This window comes from Camelus ferus, chromosome 16, assembly GCF_009834535.1.
Source record: "Camelus ferus isolate YT-003-E chromosome 16, BCGSAC_Cfer_1.0, whole genome shotgun sequence".
In the NCBI taxonomy this organism is placed as follows: Eukaryota; Metazoa; Chordata; class Mammalia; order Artiodactyla; family Camelidae; genus Camelus; species Camelus ferus.
Window position 1 is genome coordinate 38101199 of NC_045711.1, and position 19368 is coordinate 38120566.

A 19368-nucleotide genomic window follows, 5' to 3' on the forward strand; every position below is an offset into this window, starting at 1 on the left:
CAAATCCCCTTAGTAATTAGTTACTTTTTATTTTTGTGCTTATTGTATGTATAAAGGACTGTTTGTTTTTGGCATGAAAGAGACTTTATGTGTCTTTTTGGAAGAAATAGGCTTTTCTTACTAGTGTTAAACATATTCTTGTAAGGGGAGATACTAATATATTATTAATGAGTTTTTTAGTTATCTATTCCTATATTACAAATTACTCCAAAATCTGACAGCTTTAAACAATAAACTTTTATTGTCTCTTAGTTCCTATGGCTCAGAAATTTGGGCGTGGCCTACCTGTGTGGTTCTGGCTCAGAGTCTTTCATGAGGTTACTGTTACCTGAAAGATTGGGGAGAGAAATTTGCTTCCAAGGTGGCTCACTTACATGGCTGTTGGCAGGAGGCTTTAGTTCATTGTCATGTGGTCTCTCCTTGGGGCTACTTGAGCATCCTTATAGCATGTCAGCTGGCTTCACCTAAAGCAAGTAATTCAAGAAACATGGCAAGGAGGAAGCCATGTTGTTTTTTATGACCAAGCCTCAGAAGTGATACCCTGTCACTTCCATCATATTGTCTTCGATAAAAACAAGTCACTGAGTGAAGCTACATTCAAGAAGAGGAAAATCAAATTCTATCTCTTGAAGGGACTAGTGTCAAAGAATTTGTGGACATATTTGGAAACTACCACAGTATTAATAGTAGTTACTCTTTTTCTCCTAGTGGTAAAAGTACCACAGAAAACACTCCTGATGGATGCTCTTAAAGAAGAATCTGAGATAATCTATGACTTTTGCATGTGCAACCCTCCCTTTTTTGCCAATCAGTTGGAAGCCAAGGTAACATATCTTCTGTTTTAAAGTAGTTGATTATTTATCTAAGTTTTCTTTGTTTGCAAAGATAAGCGCAATTTTTATTTTGGAAGCTGTATCAGTTAGGATGCTTCTGGTATCAAGCACCTGAAAACCTAATGCAGATTGCCTTAACGGTGAAGAAAGTTTACTGGTTTACATATCTGAGAAATCCAGCAATACCATGGACTTCAGGAAAAATTTGATCAAGGAGTTTAATCGTAATATCAAGGCTGAGGCTCTGTTTTTCTAGGTTCCCCTTAGCTCTGATCTGGCCCTTCGTTGTTTTTGTTCTCAGGCTGGTTTACTTGTGGCAGAGTAATATTTCAGGACAGGGAGAGAGCTCTTTTTTTCCCCAAACAATTGAACATTTGGATTTCTTCTGATTGGACCAACTTAAGTTACAGTCTACTCCTGCGTTAGGCTTATTGGCTTTAGTAAGCAAATATCTGATTTGATCTTTCCAACTTCAAATGAAAAATACATTTGCTCACAAATATGGAAGGAGGTACATTGGCTAAAAACAACTAACTTATTTTAAAAATCAGTAAAATACTGATTTAACCTAGGTTTTCCTGCAAATGGAGAAAATTTAATATGAAGTGAGTAATATTAATCAGAAGGAAACAAGGGGATGTGTATGCTTAAAACTTTGAAAGAATAAATTGTTTTTAGAATCACTCAGACACCCTAAAAGTACCATTTATATACCTCATAACAAATTTCAGGTGGATTAAATTTGGAGGGGCTCATAGGGTAACTCTATGTTTAATTGTTTGGGGAGCTGCCAGAATGTTTTCCAAAATGACTGTACCCTTTTTTGTTCCACTGTTAGTAGTGTATGAGAGTTCCAGTTTCTCCATACCTTTGTCAACACTTGTTATTATCTGTATTCTTAATTATAGCCATCCTGGGGGTATGAATTGGTTTCTCATTGTCATTTTAATGTACATTTCCCTAATGGCTAATGATGTTGAATATCTTTTCATGTGTTTATTGGCCATTTATATATCTTCTTTGGAGAAATGCCTAGTCATATCCTTTGCTCATTTAAATTTGGGTTTTTCTTTTTAATATTATTGCAAGAATTCTTCATGTATTCTAGATACAAGTCCCTTATTAGATATATTATTTGCAAACATTTTCTCCCATTCTGTGGGTTGTTTTTTTACTTTCTTTTCTCTTTCTCTTTTTTTTTTTTTTAAATGGAGGTGCTGGGGATTGAACCCAGGACCTCAATGCTGTGAACCATGCACTCTCCCACTCAGCTATACCCTCCCCTCTCTTTTTACTTTCTTGATGGTGTCCTTTGTAGCTCAAAAGTTTTTAATTTTGGGGGGGGTAATTAGGTTTATTATTTATTTTTAAAGGAGGTGCTGGGGATTGAACCCAGGACCGTGTGCATGCCAAGCATGCACTCTACCAGTTGAGCTATACCCTCCCCTGAAGTTTTTAATTTTCAGGAAATCCAATTTATCTATTTTTTCTTTTGTTGCTTATGCTTTTGGTGTCATATATAAGAAACCATTGCCTGATGCAGGGTCATAGAGATTTACTCCTAAGTTCTCGTTAAGAGTTTTTTATATTTAAATCTTTGATCTGTTTGGGTTATTTTTTAATATGGTGTAAGGTAAGAACGGATTAAGTATGTATATTTAAAAAATGAAACTATAAAGTACTAGAAGAAAGCATAGGTAAATATTTATGTAGTTTTTGGATAGAACATTTTTTGTGTATGGTATCAAGACAGAAGACATAAAAGAAAAAGTGACCGAATTGGCTACATATAAAGGTACAATGTTAGTATGTTTAATCACAAAGTAGAAGGTAAAAACCCTGGGAAGGAATATTTGCATGAATGCAGTTGTTTAAAATGTAATATTGCAGTGGCTATATGATCTATAAATCCTAAGTCTGGCATGATATTTGGAAACTAAAATTACATCCAAGCATTCTTACTTTGAACTATATTATAGTCAAAGACTTTGTCTTAAGGTGTAAAAATTTTTCACCGGTTTTTTTTTGTTTTTGTTGTTCAGGGAGTAAACTCTCGAAATCCTCGAAGACCTCCACCTAGTTCTGTAAATACAGGAGGTATCACAGAGATCATGGCAGAAGGAGGTGAATTGGAGTTTGTTAAAAGAATCATCCATGACAGTTTACAACTTAAAAAAAGATTAAGGTAAGTTGGTTATTACAACCTGAGAATATTTTCCTCCTGTGTAATTCAGAAAGAAATCATGTTACTTAGAGGAAACGAAATCACAGTGGTCTGAAGAATAAACAGATCAAAATCAAAAAGATAGTAGATGCTACAGTCTGCAAAGACCTTGTTTCTGAGGATGATCTCATGCCTCTAATTGATTTGTTTTCTGTAACCATATAACCATACTACATGGGTAGAAAGGAGGAAAATACCATATGATTGTATTGCTCCCATTAGTGTGGTTCTGTGATGGAACAAAACTGATTCAAATATGGCTTTTGATTAGAAAACAGATGGGTTCAGATCTGTCCCATGAACCAGAATAAATTTGTTGCCTAGTCCTTGAAGCAATTTATTTTCTTGGAATCGGTCCCCCAAACAATGACAGATGTGAGGACATTGAGCTGTCAGGAACTTAATGAAGGGAAACTGAGATCACTAACCAGTTCCAGAGGAGAGTTAAGGCTATTCCTTTTTAAAAGCTAATTATTTCGGACAACACACCTGTCATTAAGCAGCATAAGGTACTCAAAAATAGCTATTTGTCTCACTTGTCTTCTCACCCTGCCAAGTGTTGTTGAAATGATGGATAATGTAGTAAAAGGGCTTTTAATCCTAGGAATTCAGCTTTGTGACACAGAGATTTTTTTTAATTGTGGGAAAATACACATAACATAAAGTTTACCATCTTAACCATTTTTGAAGTGTACAATTCAGTGGTATTAAGTATATTTGTATCGTTGTACAGCTGATCTCCAGAACTCTTTCTACTTGTGAAACTAAAACTCTGTACCCATTAAACAACAACCCCCCCCGTTCTTTCTCTTCCCCTAACCCCTTCTACTTTCCATTCTACTTTCTGTCTTCTACAACCATGCTACTTTCTGTCTCTATGAATTTGACTTATCTAAGTGCCTTACATAAGTGGAATCATATTTGTCCTTTTGTAACTGGTTTCTTTCACTTAACATCATGTCTGCAGTATTCATCCATGTTATAGCATGTTTCAAAATTTCCTTCCTTTTTAGGGCTGAATAATATTAATATTCCATTATATGTATATACTGCACTTTGTTTATTCTTTCATTTGTTGATGAATACTTGGGTTACTTCCACCTTTTGTCTATTGTGAATAACATTGCTGTGAACACAGATGCGCAAATATGCCTTCAGTTCTCTGGGTGTGTACCCAGAGTTGGAATTGCCGAGTAGGGAAGACGTTTTTTTTTCTTTTGGATATATAGGTGTTTAAAGCTACTTATCTTAGTAAACGACCACTTCCAAAATCAGTAAACATCCTGATTTGCTAAATGTGAATTTATTTAAATATTTATGGAAAGTAGCTGGATTATTGGATGGTCTGCCCCTCAGAAAATTTACACAATATTAAAATCAAATTTTGGCCTTAATTGATTTCTTCAGAGATCCACTAGGGTATGAATAAAAAAGAGGTTTAAGTTATACTCAGTATTAAGAAGAGACTGAGTAAGTAAAATAAATTTTAAGAAGCTCACAGAGCACTGAAACTCATGACGAGGGGTACCCAGGACCGTTTGGCCATTTCTGTGTCTGTCAGCTTTTCAGGGGACTGGAACCATCCAGGAAGATGGGGAAGGTTGTTTTCAGGAGCCCTTTTTTAAAAAAAATTGAAGCATAGTCAGTTACAGTGTGTCAGTTTCTGGTGTGCAGCATAATGTCCAGTCATGCATACACACACACACACATATACACACACACGTATTCGTTTTCATATTCTTTTTCATTAAAGGTTATTACAAGATATTGAATATAGTACCCTGTGCTATACAGAAGAAATTCGTTTTTTATCTTTTTATGTATAATGGTTAACATTTGCACTTTCAAACTCCCAAATTTATCCCTTCCCACCCCCTTTCCCCAGTAACTATAAGATTGTTTACTGTGTCTAAGTCTGTTTCTTTTGTAGATGAGTTCATTTCAGTAAATTATTATTATTTCTAAAGTTTCATTTGAACTACAGAAATCATATTTTAAAGGAACACCATTCTAAGGGAGAGAAGTTGGTTGATAGTTCCAAGTCTGCCTGTATCTGGCTTTATGGCAGCCCCCAAATTGAATGAAGGGTGAACGTTTGGTAGGAATGGTTAACGTTTGCTAGGAAGGGTGCATTGCTAGAGCCCGTCATGTCTCTGGAGAGTAAACCATTTCAAGGTTGGGGTCATATATGGGACAAGTTACCTGGTTATGATTCATTTAAAGGAAGGGTCCAGCAGTCTTGTCTGCTCTGTCAGGACTCAGGCAGGGTAAGAGGGTCAATGAAAGAAGGGAAGAATGAAGTGATTTTCATTGAAAAGAGAACAGAACAATTTTTTAAAAAAAAATATTGCTCACAAATTGTTTATAATTTCACATTGTAATGGTGATTTTCATTTGTATATATTATCAGTTCATGTCCTCCTGTATATTTTTATAGTTGACACAATGCTTATACCATTACGCAACTCTCAAACTTTAGAATGCTGTTGAAACTGCATATTTTGAAGCTCTGAAAAATAAGGGATTAAAAACAAGTATTTAAACCCCACCATCTGCTTCTTATCCCTCTTCTTGTTCCTGAAGAAATGCAAAAATTAAGCCAAATTTTAACATCATAGAGTGACGTAAGTTAAATTTGTTGGACTGATCTTGGTGATGGCACTCAAGATGCCTCACCTCCCCGTTAGGATTCATGGCTCACCTAAGTCATGCTCAGCAGCAGTTGCAGTTTTGTATCTTAAGGAATTTTGCAGCTGGGAGGCCCTTGGGAGAGAAAGTTACCCAACCTCTTAGTTGTACAGATTAGAAATTTGGAACCCAAATCTCCTAATTCTGGTCCAGGGCTCTTTCTGCCACCCACGCAGCCTCTGTAGCTCAGCCTGCAGTTAGACTTCTAAGTGCATAGCTTTCCCTCCCCTTCCCTTCCCTTCCCTTCCCTTCCCTTCCCTTCCCTTCTCTTCTGTTCCCTTCCCTTCCCCTTCCTGAGGTATAATTAATATGTGATACTGTATTAGATAACCTTTCTATCACTGATGAAGATTTACAAGTGTTTATCATTTTTACCTTTCACTTTTTTGTGCGTGTGACTTGAGCTTACTTAATAGCATTTTCTTTTCTAGAGATTCACTCATCTCTCACCTTCTAAATAAATTAGCAGACTTTATCAAGCTCCTCATGGCCTAGATTCCACTCTTGTCATTGGTTATGAGGTCTATAGATAATGCCCTTTATGGCAATGATTTTATGATTTTTCCAGGAACTAGAGTTACAAAGTTCCAACTTAATACTGTTTTTACTCCTTTTTGCTTTTTCCTTTCCATTTCTTTCTCCTTGCAAGGTGCTGGAGACTTCTTGGATCTGGGCAAAATCCAAATACCTGATGATGGGCAATAAATTTAACAATCTGGGCCTTTGGAAATGTGATTCTTTGACTTTTAAATTTTGTTTTCTCATTGGTAAAATGAAATAATAATAGCTATCTCATACCTCCTAGGGTTGTCATAGAGTAAATGAATATATATTTGATATAATTAATAATAATGGGTACTAAATAGAATCATTTTAACTCTTGACTGCTTTAGAAATCCAGTAGATTTAAATACTATAGTCTACCGGGTTGAAAGGAAACTTTGAATACTCTGTTATTTTATTCTAATGTAGAGTCCCCCTTTTGTTTTTTAAACTAGGTGCTAGCATAGTTATGGGGTGCTGTAAGTGATAGTTGCAAGAATCATAAATTTTATAACTGAGCTTTTAGTGAATACTCCAACTGAAAGACTGTCCAGTTCTACTACAGATTTGACCTACCTTTATAAAAGTGTAAGCCATTTCATTTTCCTGGTCTATAAGGTAGACAAGGAAATAATACCTTTTATGGTGTTAAATGTTAAAATACGGGACAAGCAAAATATGTGGCAATATGAGTTCAGAATGAACAATGATAATAATAAATTATAACCTGAATAATTGTTACGCTAGAATGCCAGTTAATAAATGTATAAAGGATAATAAAGTTAGAAAAATCACCATTTTGCAATCATTATAGTAATAATTAATTTGTAGAAGAATCAACAGTGGAAAATTTGAAGAGGCACAGGATATTTTCATAGTTTCAAAGAATCTCCCCACAGATTACCTATGATTACAAAGAAAGTATGGTAACTTTACAGTGGTGAGACTAGGGGATACCACCTTGACCAGGTGGCCACCTCCTGACGTGAGTCACGTGGAGGGACACACAGCACCTCTGTGCTCTTCATGCCCAAAATGTTTAACCTGAATTTAATGATGAGGAAATTTCAGACAAACCAGCCTGAGAGATTTTGTAGGACAGTTCTTCGAAAATATTAAGGTTATGAAAGTGGGGGGGAAAAAAAAAGACTGCAGAACTGTTCCAGATTGAAAGAGACTAAAGAGACTTGAAACGTAAATGAAATGCATGATCCTAGATTGGATCTTGCATCAGGGGAGAAAGTTGATATGAAGGACGTTATTGGGATAATTGGTGAAATTTGAGTGTGGGCTCTATTCCAGATAATAGTATTGTGTGAATGTTAAATTTTGCCAATTTAATCATTATTCTGTGGTTATATAAGAGAATATCCTTGTTTTTAAAACATACATGCCAAAATACAGGGTTAAAGGGCATTATGATATCTGTAGCTAACTCTCAGATGATTTAGGAAAACACACATAGAGCAAGCAAATGTGGGAAAGTGTTCATTGGTGAATCTGAGTGAAACGTATACCAGAACCGTTTGTACTAATCGTGCAACTCGTATACGTTTGAAATAATTTCAGAATAATTTTTTTGAAACCTGCTGTCTCAAAGGAATTACTAAATGCTGTAATGAGTGGAGTGCTACTTTCATCATTAAAATAGTATAATGGGTTCAAAGTCTCTTGGGGAACTAGATCTTCCTTTTCATTTTTTTTTTCTACTTGAATTTTGATTAGTTGTCACAAGTTGCCTGTTGAGAGTAGCTTGGATCTAATGGGTAGGCTTTTTTTTTTTAAGTGAAGCTAAAACAATTTTTAACATACCCAATTACTTCCTCTTTTTCTATAAGAAATATAACTTGCAGAAAACAGTGTATTGATGAGATTAAATCTTAAAAGATTCACAATACAGTACTCAGCCTACAGTAAGGGTTAAAAGAAATATGAACTCTGCGAAGCCTATGTGAAGTACCAGTGACATATTTAACTATTACAAGTCTTAGTTATCTAAATATTTACTTCTTTTCATCTCCTGAGGAAATATATAGCATCTTTCTTTTGTCTCTGTTCTGAGCCTTTTCTTGGCTTCTGATAACTCTGATCTAATCTGTTCAGGAATGCTAATTTTAAAGAAAAGGTGTTAATTAACCTATTTTATACTGTTACTGTGTGAACACTAATTGTTCTTAATTTCTTTTCCTTCATCTTATTCCTAACATACCAAAGGCTTTTCATTCCTGGTTAATGATTTTTCCATTTATACACTGCCTTCTTAAAGGGAGATTATTATTTTTCTTCCAAACCTTTTAAAACCACCAAATGAAATAGATTATGCTTTAAGTAAATTTACTGAGGTTTGTTTAAAGTAGTTTAGGTAGAACAATGGTTTATTTGTGTTTTCAGAGCAGAAAAGGGATTGATTAAACAAAAATAGGGATTGTCACCTGTTGTTTAACCTACAAACAATAAAAACAAAATATTGGTTAATGCACACTTCTGCTAAAGCAGTATAATAGTATTTGTCATACTTTTACAATTAATAATATTTTCATTTATATTATTTAATGTGTTAGGTTGAACCTTATGAAATTGCCAGTCTTCAACAGTTTTCAACTTATAAAAATGGCAGTTTTTTTATAGTTTTAACTTAGTGTGTGATTTTAGAGGCTCTTAAACTCACTTAAAGTTGTAGTCATTTTAAAATTCACCTTCATAGTAGCTACTTTACATAAAAACAAATAAATGTTGAATGAGTATCTTAATCTGAAATTTCTCTTTAAAAATAATGTGCAATTAGATGAATTTCAAATAACAAAAGAGTAATTATGGTGCTTGGTGAAAAGGCAGGATACAGAATATGTATTACTCATGTAAGGTATGTTATAAGGCAAGAAATATCCAAATATTACTGTGTTGTTACCTATTCTTTATATTTGAAGATATAAGGTACATCATATTTAGAAATTTATATATTTAAGTAAGTTTTCTTGAAGTACAACTTGCATACAGTACATTTTCCAGTTTAAGTGTACAATTTGATGCATTTTAACAAATGTGTACATTACCACTATCACAGTCAAGGTATAGAACATATCCATCACCATAATAAATTTCCGTAGTGGCCCTTTGCAGTCTGTTCCCATTGTATCCCAGCCTCTAGTGACCATTGATTTTTCTGTCACAGTAGTTTTGCCTGTTCTAGACTTTCATATAAATGGAATCATACAGAATGTAGTTTTTAGTGTCTGGCTATTATTGTAAATATTTAAATTTTTCTGTTTATTATTATGTTTTGACACCTTAAGAAAACTTCTCTGGCTGGGAGGGAGAGCCCCTACCTGGGCTAATCAATTCTTAGAGATGGCAAAGGACCCATCCTGAGCAGGCCTGGGATGTGCAAGCCCAGAGCTCTCCCTCCTCTGTCTGCCCTTTCAGCCCAGGGGGCCATCTTCCTCCCCTTCAGCCATCCCAGGGCTGGGTGCCAGCTATGGGGACCACTCCACAGCCAGAGCCCACTGAGGTTATCCATACTAGCCCATCCCACACTGCTCCCCCTGCCCTGCCCATCCTAAGTAAACCTCAACAGAGGCCATGGCCTCCACCTTCCCCTCACTCCCATCATCTGCCTCCTGACCACCCTAGTGTCTTCCCCATGGGGCCCTGCTTGGGGAGTCCTGCCTCCTGTCTCTAGGACCTAGGCATAGAATAAACTTTTTCTCCTGAGCCTCCTATCTCCTGAGGCACTTGACCGACCATCTCATAACACAACATAAAACAGGCTTCTTTCATGTAACACATCCATGCTTTGTATCAGTACTCTCTCCCTTTTTATTGCTAAGTAGTATGCCGTTATGTGAATATACCACAATTTGTCAATCCATTCACCAGTTGATGGACATTTGGATCATTCCAGGTTTTGGCTAGTATGAAGGACACCACTAAACATTTGCATACAAGTCTTTTTGTGGACTTAAGCTTTCCCTCTATCTTGAGTAAATACTTAGAGTAGGATTCCTGACTCAGGTTGCCAGACTGCTTTCAAGTGGCTGTACTATTTACATTCTCACCAGCGATGTATGAGTGTTCCAGCTGACACCATTTGATATTGTCATTCTTTTGGGTATATCCATTCTAACGGGTGTATAGTGATATCTTATTCTGGTTTTAAGTTGTATGTCCCTGTTGACAGTGATATGGAGCATCTTTGCATGTGCTTGTTGATCATTCATGTATCTCTTTTTTGTGATAGACTTTATTTCTTAGAGTAGTTTAAGGTTCACAGCAAAATTGAAGGGAAGTTACAGAGATTTCCCATATACTCCTGCCCCTACACAAGCATAGTTTCCCCCATTATCAGTATCCCTCACCAGAGTGGGACACTGGTTAAAACTGATGAGCCTACGTTGACACTTCATTATCACCCACAGTCCATTGCATTGGTGCATACGTTCTGTGAGTTTGGACACATGTATATTTACATGTATCCACCCTTATGATATCATATGTAATATTTCTCCTGCCTTAAAAACTCCCTGTGCTCCGCCTGTTTTTACCCTTTCCCCCAACCACTGATCTTTTTACCATCTCTATAATTTTGCCTTTTCCAGATTGCCATGTAATTGGACATCATGCACTACATAGGTTTTTTGGATTGGCTTCTTTTACTTAGTAATATATATAAAAGTTTCCTCCATGTCTTTTTATGGCCTAATGGCTCATTTCTTTTTAGTGCTGAGTAATATTACATTAAGTGTACCACAGTTTATCCATTCACCTACTGAAGGATATCTTGGTTGCTTCCAATTTCTGGCAGTTATGAGTAAAGCTGCTATAGACACCCATGTGCATATTTTGTGTGGACATACGTTTTCAGCTCCTGTGGGTAAATACCAAAGAACATGATTGCTGAATCTTATGGTAAGAGTATGTTTGGAAGACTGCCAAACTGTCTTCCAAAGTGGCTAGACCATTTTTTGCCTTTCTGCTAACAATGAATGAAAGTTTCTGTTGCTCGACATCCTCACCAGCATTTTTTGGTGGTGTCAGTGTTCTGGATGTTGGCCATTCTGATAGTTGTGTAGTGTATCTCATTGTTTTGATTTGCATTTTCTTGATGACATATGATATGGAACATCTTTTCATATGCCTGTTTGCCATCTGTATATCTTCTTTGGTGGGTATCCTATTAGGGTCTTTGGCCCATTTTTGAATCAGGTTGTTTGTTTTCATATTGTTGAGTTATAAGAGTTTTTTTGTATGTTTCAGATAACGGTCCTTTGTCAGATATGTTTTCTGTAAATATTTCCTCCCAGTCTGTGACTTGTCTTTTCATTTTCTTGACAGTATCTTTTACAGAGCTTAATGAAATCCAGATTATCAACCCTTTCTTTCATGGATCCCGCCTTTGGTGTTAGCATCTAAAATGTTATTGCCAAATCCAAGGTCATCTAAATTTTCTCCTATATTATCTTTTAGGAGTTTTATAGTTTTATGTTTTACATTTAGGTCTGTGATCCGTTTTGAGTTAATTTTTGTGAATAATTTAAGATTTGTGTGTAGATTTTTTTTTTTTGCATGTGACTGTCCTATTGTTGCAGTACCATTTGTTGAAAAGACTATCTTTGCTCCATTTCATTTCTGATATTAGTAATTTGTGTGCTTTCTCTTTTTTTCTTAGCTTGGCTAGAGACATTGATTTTATTGACCTTTATAGAGAACCAACTTTTGACTTCATTTTTTCTGTTGATTTCCTGATTTCAATTTCATTGATTTCTGCTCTTAATTTTTAGCATTTTTTTTTTCTGTTTGCTTTGGATTTAATTTTCTTTCTCTCTCTCTTTTTTTTTTTAAGCTTCCTGAAGTGAAAGCTTAGATGATTGATTTTAGATCTTTCTTTTCTAATATATTTGTTCAATGCTATAAATTTCCCGTAAGCACTGTTCATTACACAAATTTTAACAAGTTGCATCTTCATTTTTATTTAGCTCAAAATATTATTTAATTTCTCTTGAGATTTCTTCTTTGACCCATGTGTTATTTAGAAATATATCGTGGGTTTTTTTGTTTGTTTGTTTTGCAGGGAGGAGGTAATTAGGTTTATTTAGTTTTTTGATGGAAGTACTGGGGATTGAACCCAGGACCTCATGCATGCTAAGCATGTGCTCTACCACTTGAGCCATACCCTCCCCTCTAGAAATATATTGTTTAATCTCCAAGTATTTGGGGATTTTCCAGTTATCTTACAGGTACCGATTTCTGGTTTAATTCCCTTGTGGTCTAAGAGCAGATGCTGTATGATTTTTATTCTTTCAGATTTCTTAAGGTGTGTTTCATGGCCCAGAATATATGATCTATCTTGGTGAATATTCTGTGTGAGCTTGAAAAGAATGTGTATTCTACTGTTGCTGGATAAATAGTTTATGGATGTCAATTATATCCAGTAGATTGATGGTGGTGTTGAGTTTAGCTATGTCTTTTCTGATTTTCTGCCTGCTGGATCTGTCCATTCTGATAGAGGGGTGTTGAAGTCTCCAACTCTAATAATGGATTCATCCACTTTTCCTTGCATTCTATCAGTTTTTGCCTCATGTAGTTTCATGCTCTGTTAGTTACAAACACATTAAGGATTGTTATGTCTTCTTGGAGGACTGTCCCCTTTAGCATTGTGTAATGCCCCTCTTTATTCTTGATAACTTTCCTTGGTCTGAGGTCAGCTCTGTCTGAAATAAGTATTTCACTCCACTCCCTTCTTACTTGCATGATTTCTTAAGACAAATTGAATATAATTCTTATCTATAGGTAGGGTGTATCTTTTTCTGGCTTCTTTCGGGATTTTTTCTTTGTCTTTGATTTTCTCTGGTTTGAAAATCATATGTCTAGGTATAGTTTTCTGAGCATTTTTTTCTGCTCAGTGTTCTCTTAGTTTCCTGGATCTGTGGTTTGATATCTGACATTAATTTGATGGAAATTCTCAGTCATCATTGCTTCAGGTATTTCTTTTGTTCTTTTCTCTTTCTGCTGTTCCTTTCTTTTCCTTCTAGAATTCCCGTTACACATATTTTACACCTTTTGTAGTTGTCCCACAGTTCCTGGATATTGTATTCTGGTATTTTGGTTTTTTCCTCCCAGGATTTTTTCTCTTTGCCTTTCACTTTTGGCAGTTTCTATTGAGATATCCTCAAGTTCAGAGATTCTTTCCTCAGCTGTCTTTAGTCTCCTTAAGAGCCTATCAGAAGCATCCTTCCTTTCTGTTACAGTATTTTTGATGACTCCAACATCCTTGCCATGTCTGGTTTTGATACTTGCTTTATCCCTTCAAACTCTGTTTTTTGCCTTTTAGCATGTTTTGTAATTAAAATAGGAGGACATAATGTACTGGGTTAGAGGAACTGCTCCGATAGGTCTTTAGTAATGTGGTGGTAAGATGTGGGGGAGGGGAAGCATTCTGTGGTCCTATGAGTAGGTCTCAGTCTCTTAATGAGCCTGTACCTCTGGATTGTGAACTTCACACATGCCTCTCAGTTTTTTCCCCTGCTTTGGTGGAAAAGGATGGCTAGGGTAGGCTGGAGTTGGATCGTGCCCCTCCTCTGGGTCAGTCAGGCTCTCATAAAACCCCAACAAGTGAGGCTCTGGTTAACTGGTTTCTCCTGAGTGCAGACCTTGCTAAGAACAGGATGCTCTGCCCTAATCCAAAATGATTCCTTTCCCCTCCCGCTGCTGATAGCATGAGGGACTTTTTCTCCTGTACTCATTGTGAGAATCTGGCCAAGCTCCTGTAGATAATATTCACAAAAGCGTGGGGTCCCTAATGACTGGGTGCCCCTGGAGTTTTTATTTCTCAGACTTGTCAATGCTGAATCTCCAATAATTTGTCAGTTGTAGTTCAGATTTCTCTACCTCAGCTTTGGTTGTTCCCATGGAGGTTTTTGCTGGTGGGTTTCTGCTTTGGTAAGTTGTGATTCTTTGTATTCACCTGTCTGTCTCCAGTTTTAGAGGCCCTATGAGTGAGTTGCTTCTGTCATGGATATAGGAAGAGTTGTTGACTTTTCAGTTTGTTCAGCTCTTATTGTTAGGACAGAGTTGTAGGAGTTCCTTATGTATGCTAAATATGAGTCCTTTATGAGACATGTTTTGCAAGTATTTCCTCCCAGACTGTGGTTTCTCTTTTCTTTCCTTTTCTCTCTCTCTCTCTTTTTTTTTTTTTTTTTTCTTTTGGCCTTTTCATTTTTATAACAGTGTCTTTTGTTTAAAATCATCTGAGTCTGTTTCTGGCCTATATTCCATTCTTTTGATCTGTAGGTCTATATTTATGCCATTACCATATTATCTTGATTATCAAAGCTTTATAATTAAATTCTTGAATTCAGGTAGTGTAAGTCCTCCAATTTTGTTGGGTTTTTTTCAGGATCGTTTTGGCTGTTTGAGATCTTTTGCATTTCCATATAAATTTTAGAATTGGTTTATCAATTTCTATGAAAAAGCCTACTGGGACTTTGGTTGGGATTGTGTTGAATTTATAGATCAAATTGAAGAGAATTGATACCTTAACTGTGTTGACTCTTCCATTCCAACATGATATATCTCTTACTTAGATCCTGAAATTCTTTTAATAATGTTTCATAGTTTTCTTACACATATTATGTTAACTTTATTCCTGGGTGTTTCATGTATTTTGATGCTATTGTAAATTGTGTTTTAAAATTTTAATTTCTAATTGTGTATATAAGGAAGAACAATTGATTTTATATTAAGCTTTATCTGTGATCTTGCTGAATGCATTTCTCCTAGATTTCATAGAGATTTCTACATAAATGAACATGTCTTCTGTGAATAAAGATAATTTTACTTCTTTCTTTTCAGTTTGTATATATTTTTTCCTCTCACCTTATTATACTGAGTAGAATCTACGGTGCAGCTTTGAGTAGAAATGTTTAAAGTAGACATCCTTGCTTCATTCCCAATGTCCCAGCTGTCTGGAATCCAGGAATTGTTTCATTTATTGCTTTCTGTGAGTTCTTTCCCTAGCCTTATGGAGTTCCGCCCCACACATGCAGATCATAATTCTGCAAAATACTCCAGGGAACTCCTCTGCAGATGCCCAGAATTCTCTCCCTGTGCAGCTCCTTCCTTCTTGTATTTTGCTCTTCTGATCCTTACTGCCTCAGCCTCTCTGAACTCCAATCTCTATCTCATTAATTCAGCAAGATTATTGGGCTCTGTTTGAGTTTCCGTTCCCTGCATTGCAGCTTGGAAATTTCCTTCAGGCAGTAAGCTCTGGCAGTTGTAGGGCTCACCTTGTTTTTCTGAGATCATAGGTCTTCACTGCAGTTATCCAGTGTCTGAAAAATTGTTTCATATATTTTGTCAAGTTTCCTAGTTGCTTATGGTTGAAAGGCAATTCCCATGCTAGTTAATCCTTCATAGGCTAAAGCAGAAGTCCTGTGTCAATTTTATACTTTGCAAACTTTGTAGAATAATCAGAAGAAATAAATTCTATCCTTTTACCTTTTAACGAGTTCACTCCATCTTCATACTCCCCCTTCTGGATTTGTATTTGCCATGGAAGAAATTGATTTCATGTTCTGTTGAAACTTTAATGCAATATATATTCTTTTGTTTGTTTGTTTACGTATTAATGCAATATATATTCTTACATTTTTGTAGGTCAAGGCATCTGAAAATATAAGTCATGCTAGATTTCACAATTTCTCTTAATATGGTGTAGGGGGTGTTTATGTATTTTTTATTGTTATTTATTAACTAATTTCTGTCCCAGAGATAAATGACCTATATTCTGAGCAGCACAGGTGAGACCTCTCTCTCTTTCAGTCTCTTTCCAAATAGAAATAGCCCTAAAATCATTGGAGAGGCTAAGTAGCTTTTTATTTAAGTTACTTTGGGCTTGCTTCCCTTCCCTAGATTTGTTCTTTGTCTAAATACATTATATACAATTCTTGTTATTGTCAATTGTAACTTAACTCCATATTTGTTTGCTACTGTTCTCATTTTGTTTACAATGCTTAGTTTAAAAATGTAACCACATAAAAGTGTTTGACTTGTCTGATTTTTTTTCTCTAGATGGTATAGCTGTATGCTGGGAAAGAAATGCAGCCTGGCTCCTCTGAAGGAAGAACTTCGCATACAAGGGGTAAGGCTTTGTCATTACTGTTCTGGTGTATCTGCATTTGTTTGTTTTTTTAATGGAGGTACTGGGGATTGAACCCAGGACCTCCTGCATGCTAAATACACACTCTACCACTGAGCTATACGCTCCCCCCGTGATATATCCACTTTTGATGGTACTTGGAGTATAGAATTTACCTTTATACCTTAAAACTCTAAATGTGTTTTTTGTTTGTTTTATCTTTGCTTATTTATTTTTTAATTTTGTAATTTGGGGGCTAAAGAGGACTTTTTATAAATTATTAAAATAAGACCTTCTTTGACCACTAAGAAAAGATGGGGAAAACAGGATGAGTAGAATGTCAGAGAGAAGCCAGAAACCAAAAAACCTGGTGTCTACCTATTACTGACCCCACGTCTTGACTCCTTTGTAAGTGCAGAAACTGAAGGCTACATAAGTTAAGGGGCTGGTCTTCCAGGTCTCAGTCTAGTTATCAATGTCAAAGAACAGCTAGAACCAGAACAGTCCTCAGTCCGATGTGCTTCCTACTGTGGTGTGATCCACACCATTTCAGCTCCTTGCTTTTGTTTTGAAAAGCAGGTGACAAATAGATACTTCCCCGTCTCCCCTCCCACTTCATGGTGTTTTGGCATGAGTAAGCAGGAGCAGGATGACTTTTCAGAGAAGGGGCTCAGATGTGGGGTCAGTGGTAGAACCAAGTTTCTGACATTCTATTTATCGTATTTTTCCCCACAACAACTTTTCTTTGTTAAAATTGTAACAGCTACAAGGTAGTTCTGTTTTCTTTCCTAAAATCTGGTAGACAAAAGGGAGACTACATAGCTGTGCCTAGGTAGACTTCGGTGGCTCTGTTTCCTAAAAGAAAACAAAAAACATTTGTATCATTTTACCAATGATTCTCTGAGGGCTGTTTTGGGTGTTTCAAATATTGGACCTTCAAGCCAGAACTATAAATTCTCTCTAATGTTTTATGGGAAGAAAAAACCTATAATTTGTTGAGAGATAATTTATTCATTGATTAGTTAGGCAGCTATGTATAACTGTTCTTGGACTGTAGTGTTTGTTAACTGATAAAAAGAAAGACCAATATATAATTTAACATAAGACAGCAGCCAGAAACATATTAGTAAAATTAATAGAATGATGAGATAACTGTGTTTTCGGTTTCAGGTTCCTAAAGTTGCCTACACTGAATTCTGTCAAGGTCGGACAATGAGATGGGCTTTAGCTTGGAGTTTTTATGATGATGTAACAGTACCAGTAAGTAGAGACCTCCCTTCAGCTTCTCTGAATTCCAGCACATGGTGGGTTTTAGAAAATCATAAGTGAACTAAATCTATGCTGTCTTTTTTCCCTGAAGTTTGCCCCAAATGCTTATGTCAGAATGGAAAGTGGTGGTAAACCAGACAGAGTCCTGGAAGGCTGACCCCGGTAGCCATGGAGCTTTCTCTGTGGGTTTGTGCTACTCAGTGATTCTCGCTCAGCGAACATAAATAAATTGGCAATGCATCTTTTAGAAATTGAAAGTTCAGGCACTATAACCTGTAGAAACACCTTGCAGGTATGATCATTCTGTTGGACATATCTCAAGAATTGAAATTGAAGTCTTTCTTTTCTTTACCACTGCTGTTTTCCTAGAGTAGCTGTCTCCTGGGGTTCCTGGTGGATACAGAAATTGCCATTTGGGGTTGTGGGGTTTTGAAGTGTAGAACTTAGGGATCATTCCAGTTAAAAGTTCTTTCTCAGCTTTGAGAATAACAGTGGAACATTGACTGGTTTTGAAGCTGAGTGATAGTTCATTGTCATGTTTTGTCTACTTTGCATATGCCTGAGCCTGAACATTCTTCTGTAACAGAACGTTTAAAAAATGATTTATTCCACAAACTTCTCTTTCTCCTCCGTGCTGCTGCACGTAAAGGAAAAATGTTTCTGAGCTGGTTAGACTGAATAATTTTCCTGGGCTGTGCTAAGGGGCGGTAGTAGAATGGCATCTGTTGGTTCTCACGTTTCCCTTGAAGAAATGATCGACTTGTTGCCTGGAGCTGCCCAGCTTACGTTGCCACACGCATTGCTCAGGGTGGGCTCTTTCTTCCCATGGTATTTATGGAGGCCTGGTCCTGGTCCTTGCGGTCTCTAATCCCATGTCCACACCATAGGCTTGTTCTAGGTGCTCCTTTCCCCAGGTCTTGGCCACTTTTGGTCTCTAAAGACTCTCTTAAATGTTGCTGTGTGTACGAGCCTCCTTCCCTTCTCTCATAGGACAGAGAAGTAGAGACGTGTGCAGAAGTAAAAGCGGACGATTTGCAGGTGTTTCTGAACACACGAGCTCAAATTTGAAATTGAGCCTTTCCCTCCTGTGCTCTGCAAGTAGGTGTGCTGCTAGATTGAAATAAGTTCCCTAGTCAAGTTTGAATGGCCTGTGTGATGGGATCCTAGACTCAGTTCTGTGCCATGCAGTAGGGTATCTGAGATTAGTGTTTGAAATATCCACTGGTTAAAAAGATGAATCTGCTTTTTTGACCTCCCTGAGGGATTCTCCTTTTTTGTCATCTTCCAGAATATCAGGACTTTCCCACCAAACGGTTAAAATCATTAGTAACGCCCTAGCTTAACCCTGTGTAGACATTAACAGCTGCAGGAAAATGGAACTGCACCTGTTTCCAAATGCTTTGTGTTCAACCTGCTTCCCACACTTGTTGGCATTGCAGGTGGAAGAGCTGACAATGAGCCCCGGCGTTCTCGGTGCCATCTCAGGGACCAGAGTCAGCCTCACCCTTTTGAATCAGTAGCTATTTCAGATCAAAATATTAAAGAGCACTATGTTTCAGTGTTAGAAAAATCAACTTATTTTGAAAAGGAATCTTCTAAGCCTTCCTCCCTCCCACCCTGTCTTTTAGGCCATCCTTGAACCCTGTTCATAGTTTCAGCCATCAAAGAATGCCTCTTGC

The 19368-nt window shown here is 36.6% G+C and overlaps 1 protein-coding gene and 1 long non-coding RNA gene across 4 annotated transcripts in view; one reads left to right on the plus strand and one right to left on the minus strand.

Moving 5' to 3' along the window:
• Nucleotides 1-19368, plus strand: part of METTL16 (methyltransferase like 16) — a 61807-nt gene that overhangs the window by 26670 nt on the left and 15769 nt on the right. For all 3 annotated transcript variants that reach the window (XM_006185003.3, XM_032457451.1, XM_032457452.1), the window contains 4 exons: nucleotides 709-824; nucleotides 2876-3018; nucleotides 16354-16423; nucleotides 17591-17680. In XM_006185003.3, the coding sequence (XP_006185065.1) occupies nucleotides 709-824; nucleotides 2876-3018; nucleotides 16354-16423; nucleotides 17591-17680 (419 nt within the window). The remainder of the gene's footprint in view (nucleotides 1-708; nucleotides 825-2875; nucleotides 3019-16353; nucleotides 16424-17590; nucleotides 17681-19368) is intronic.
• On the minus strand, nucleotides 15415-18715 carry LOC116656786. Its single transcript, XR_004311742.1, has 3 exons — nucleotides 18632-18715; nucleotides 16823-16824; nucleotides 15415-15427 (listed from the first exon to the last, which is right to left on the minus strand). It is a non-coding gene; the product is annotated as an uncharacterized LOC116656786 (long non-coding RNA).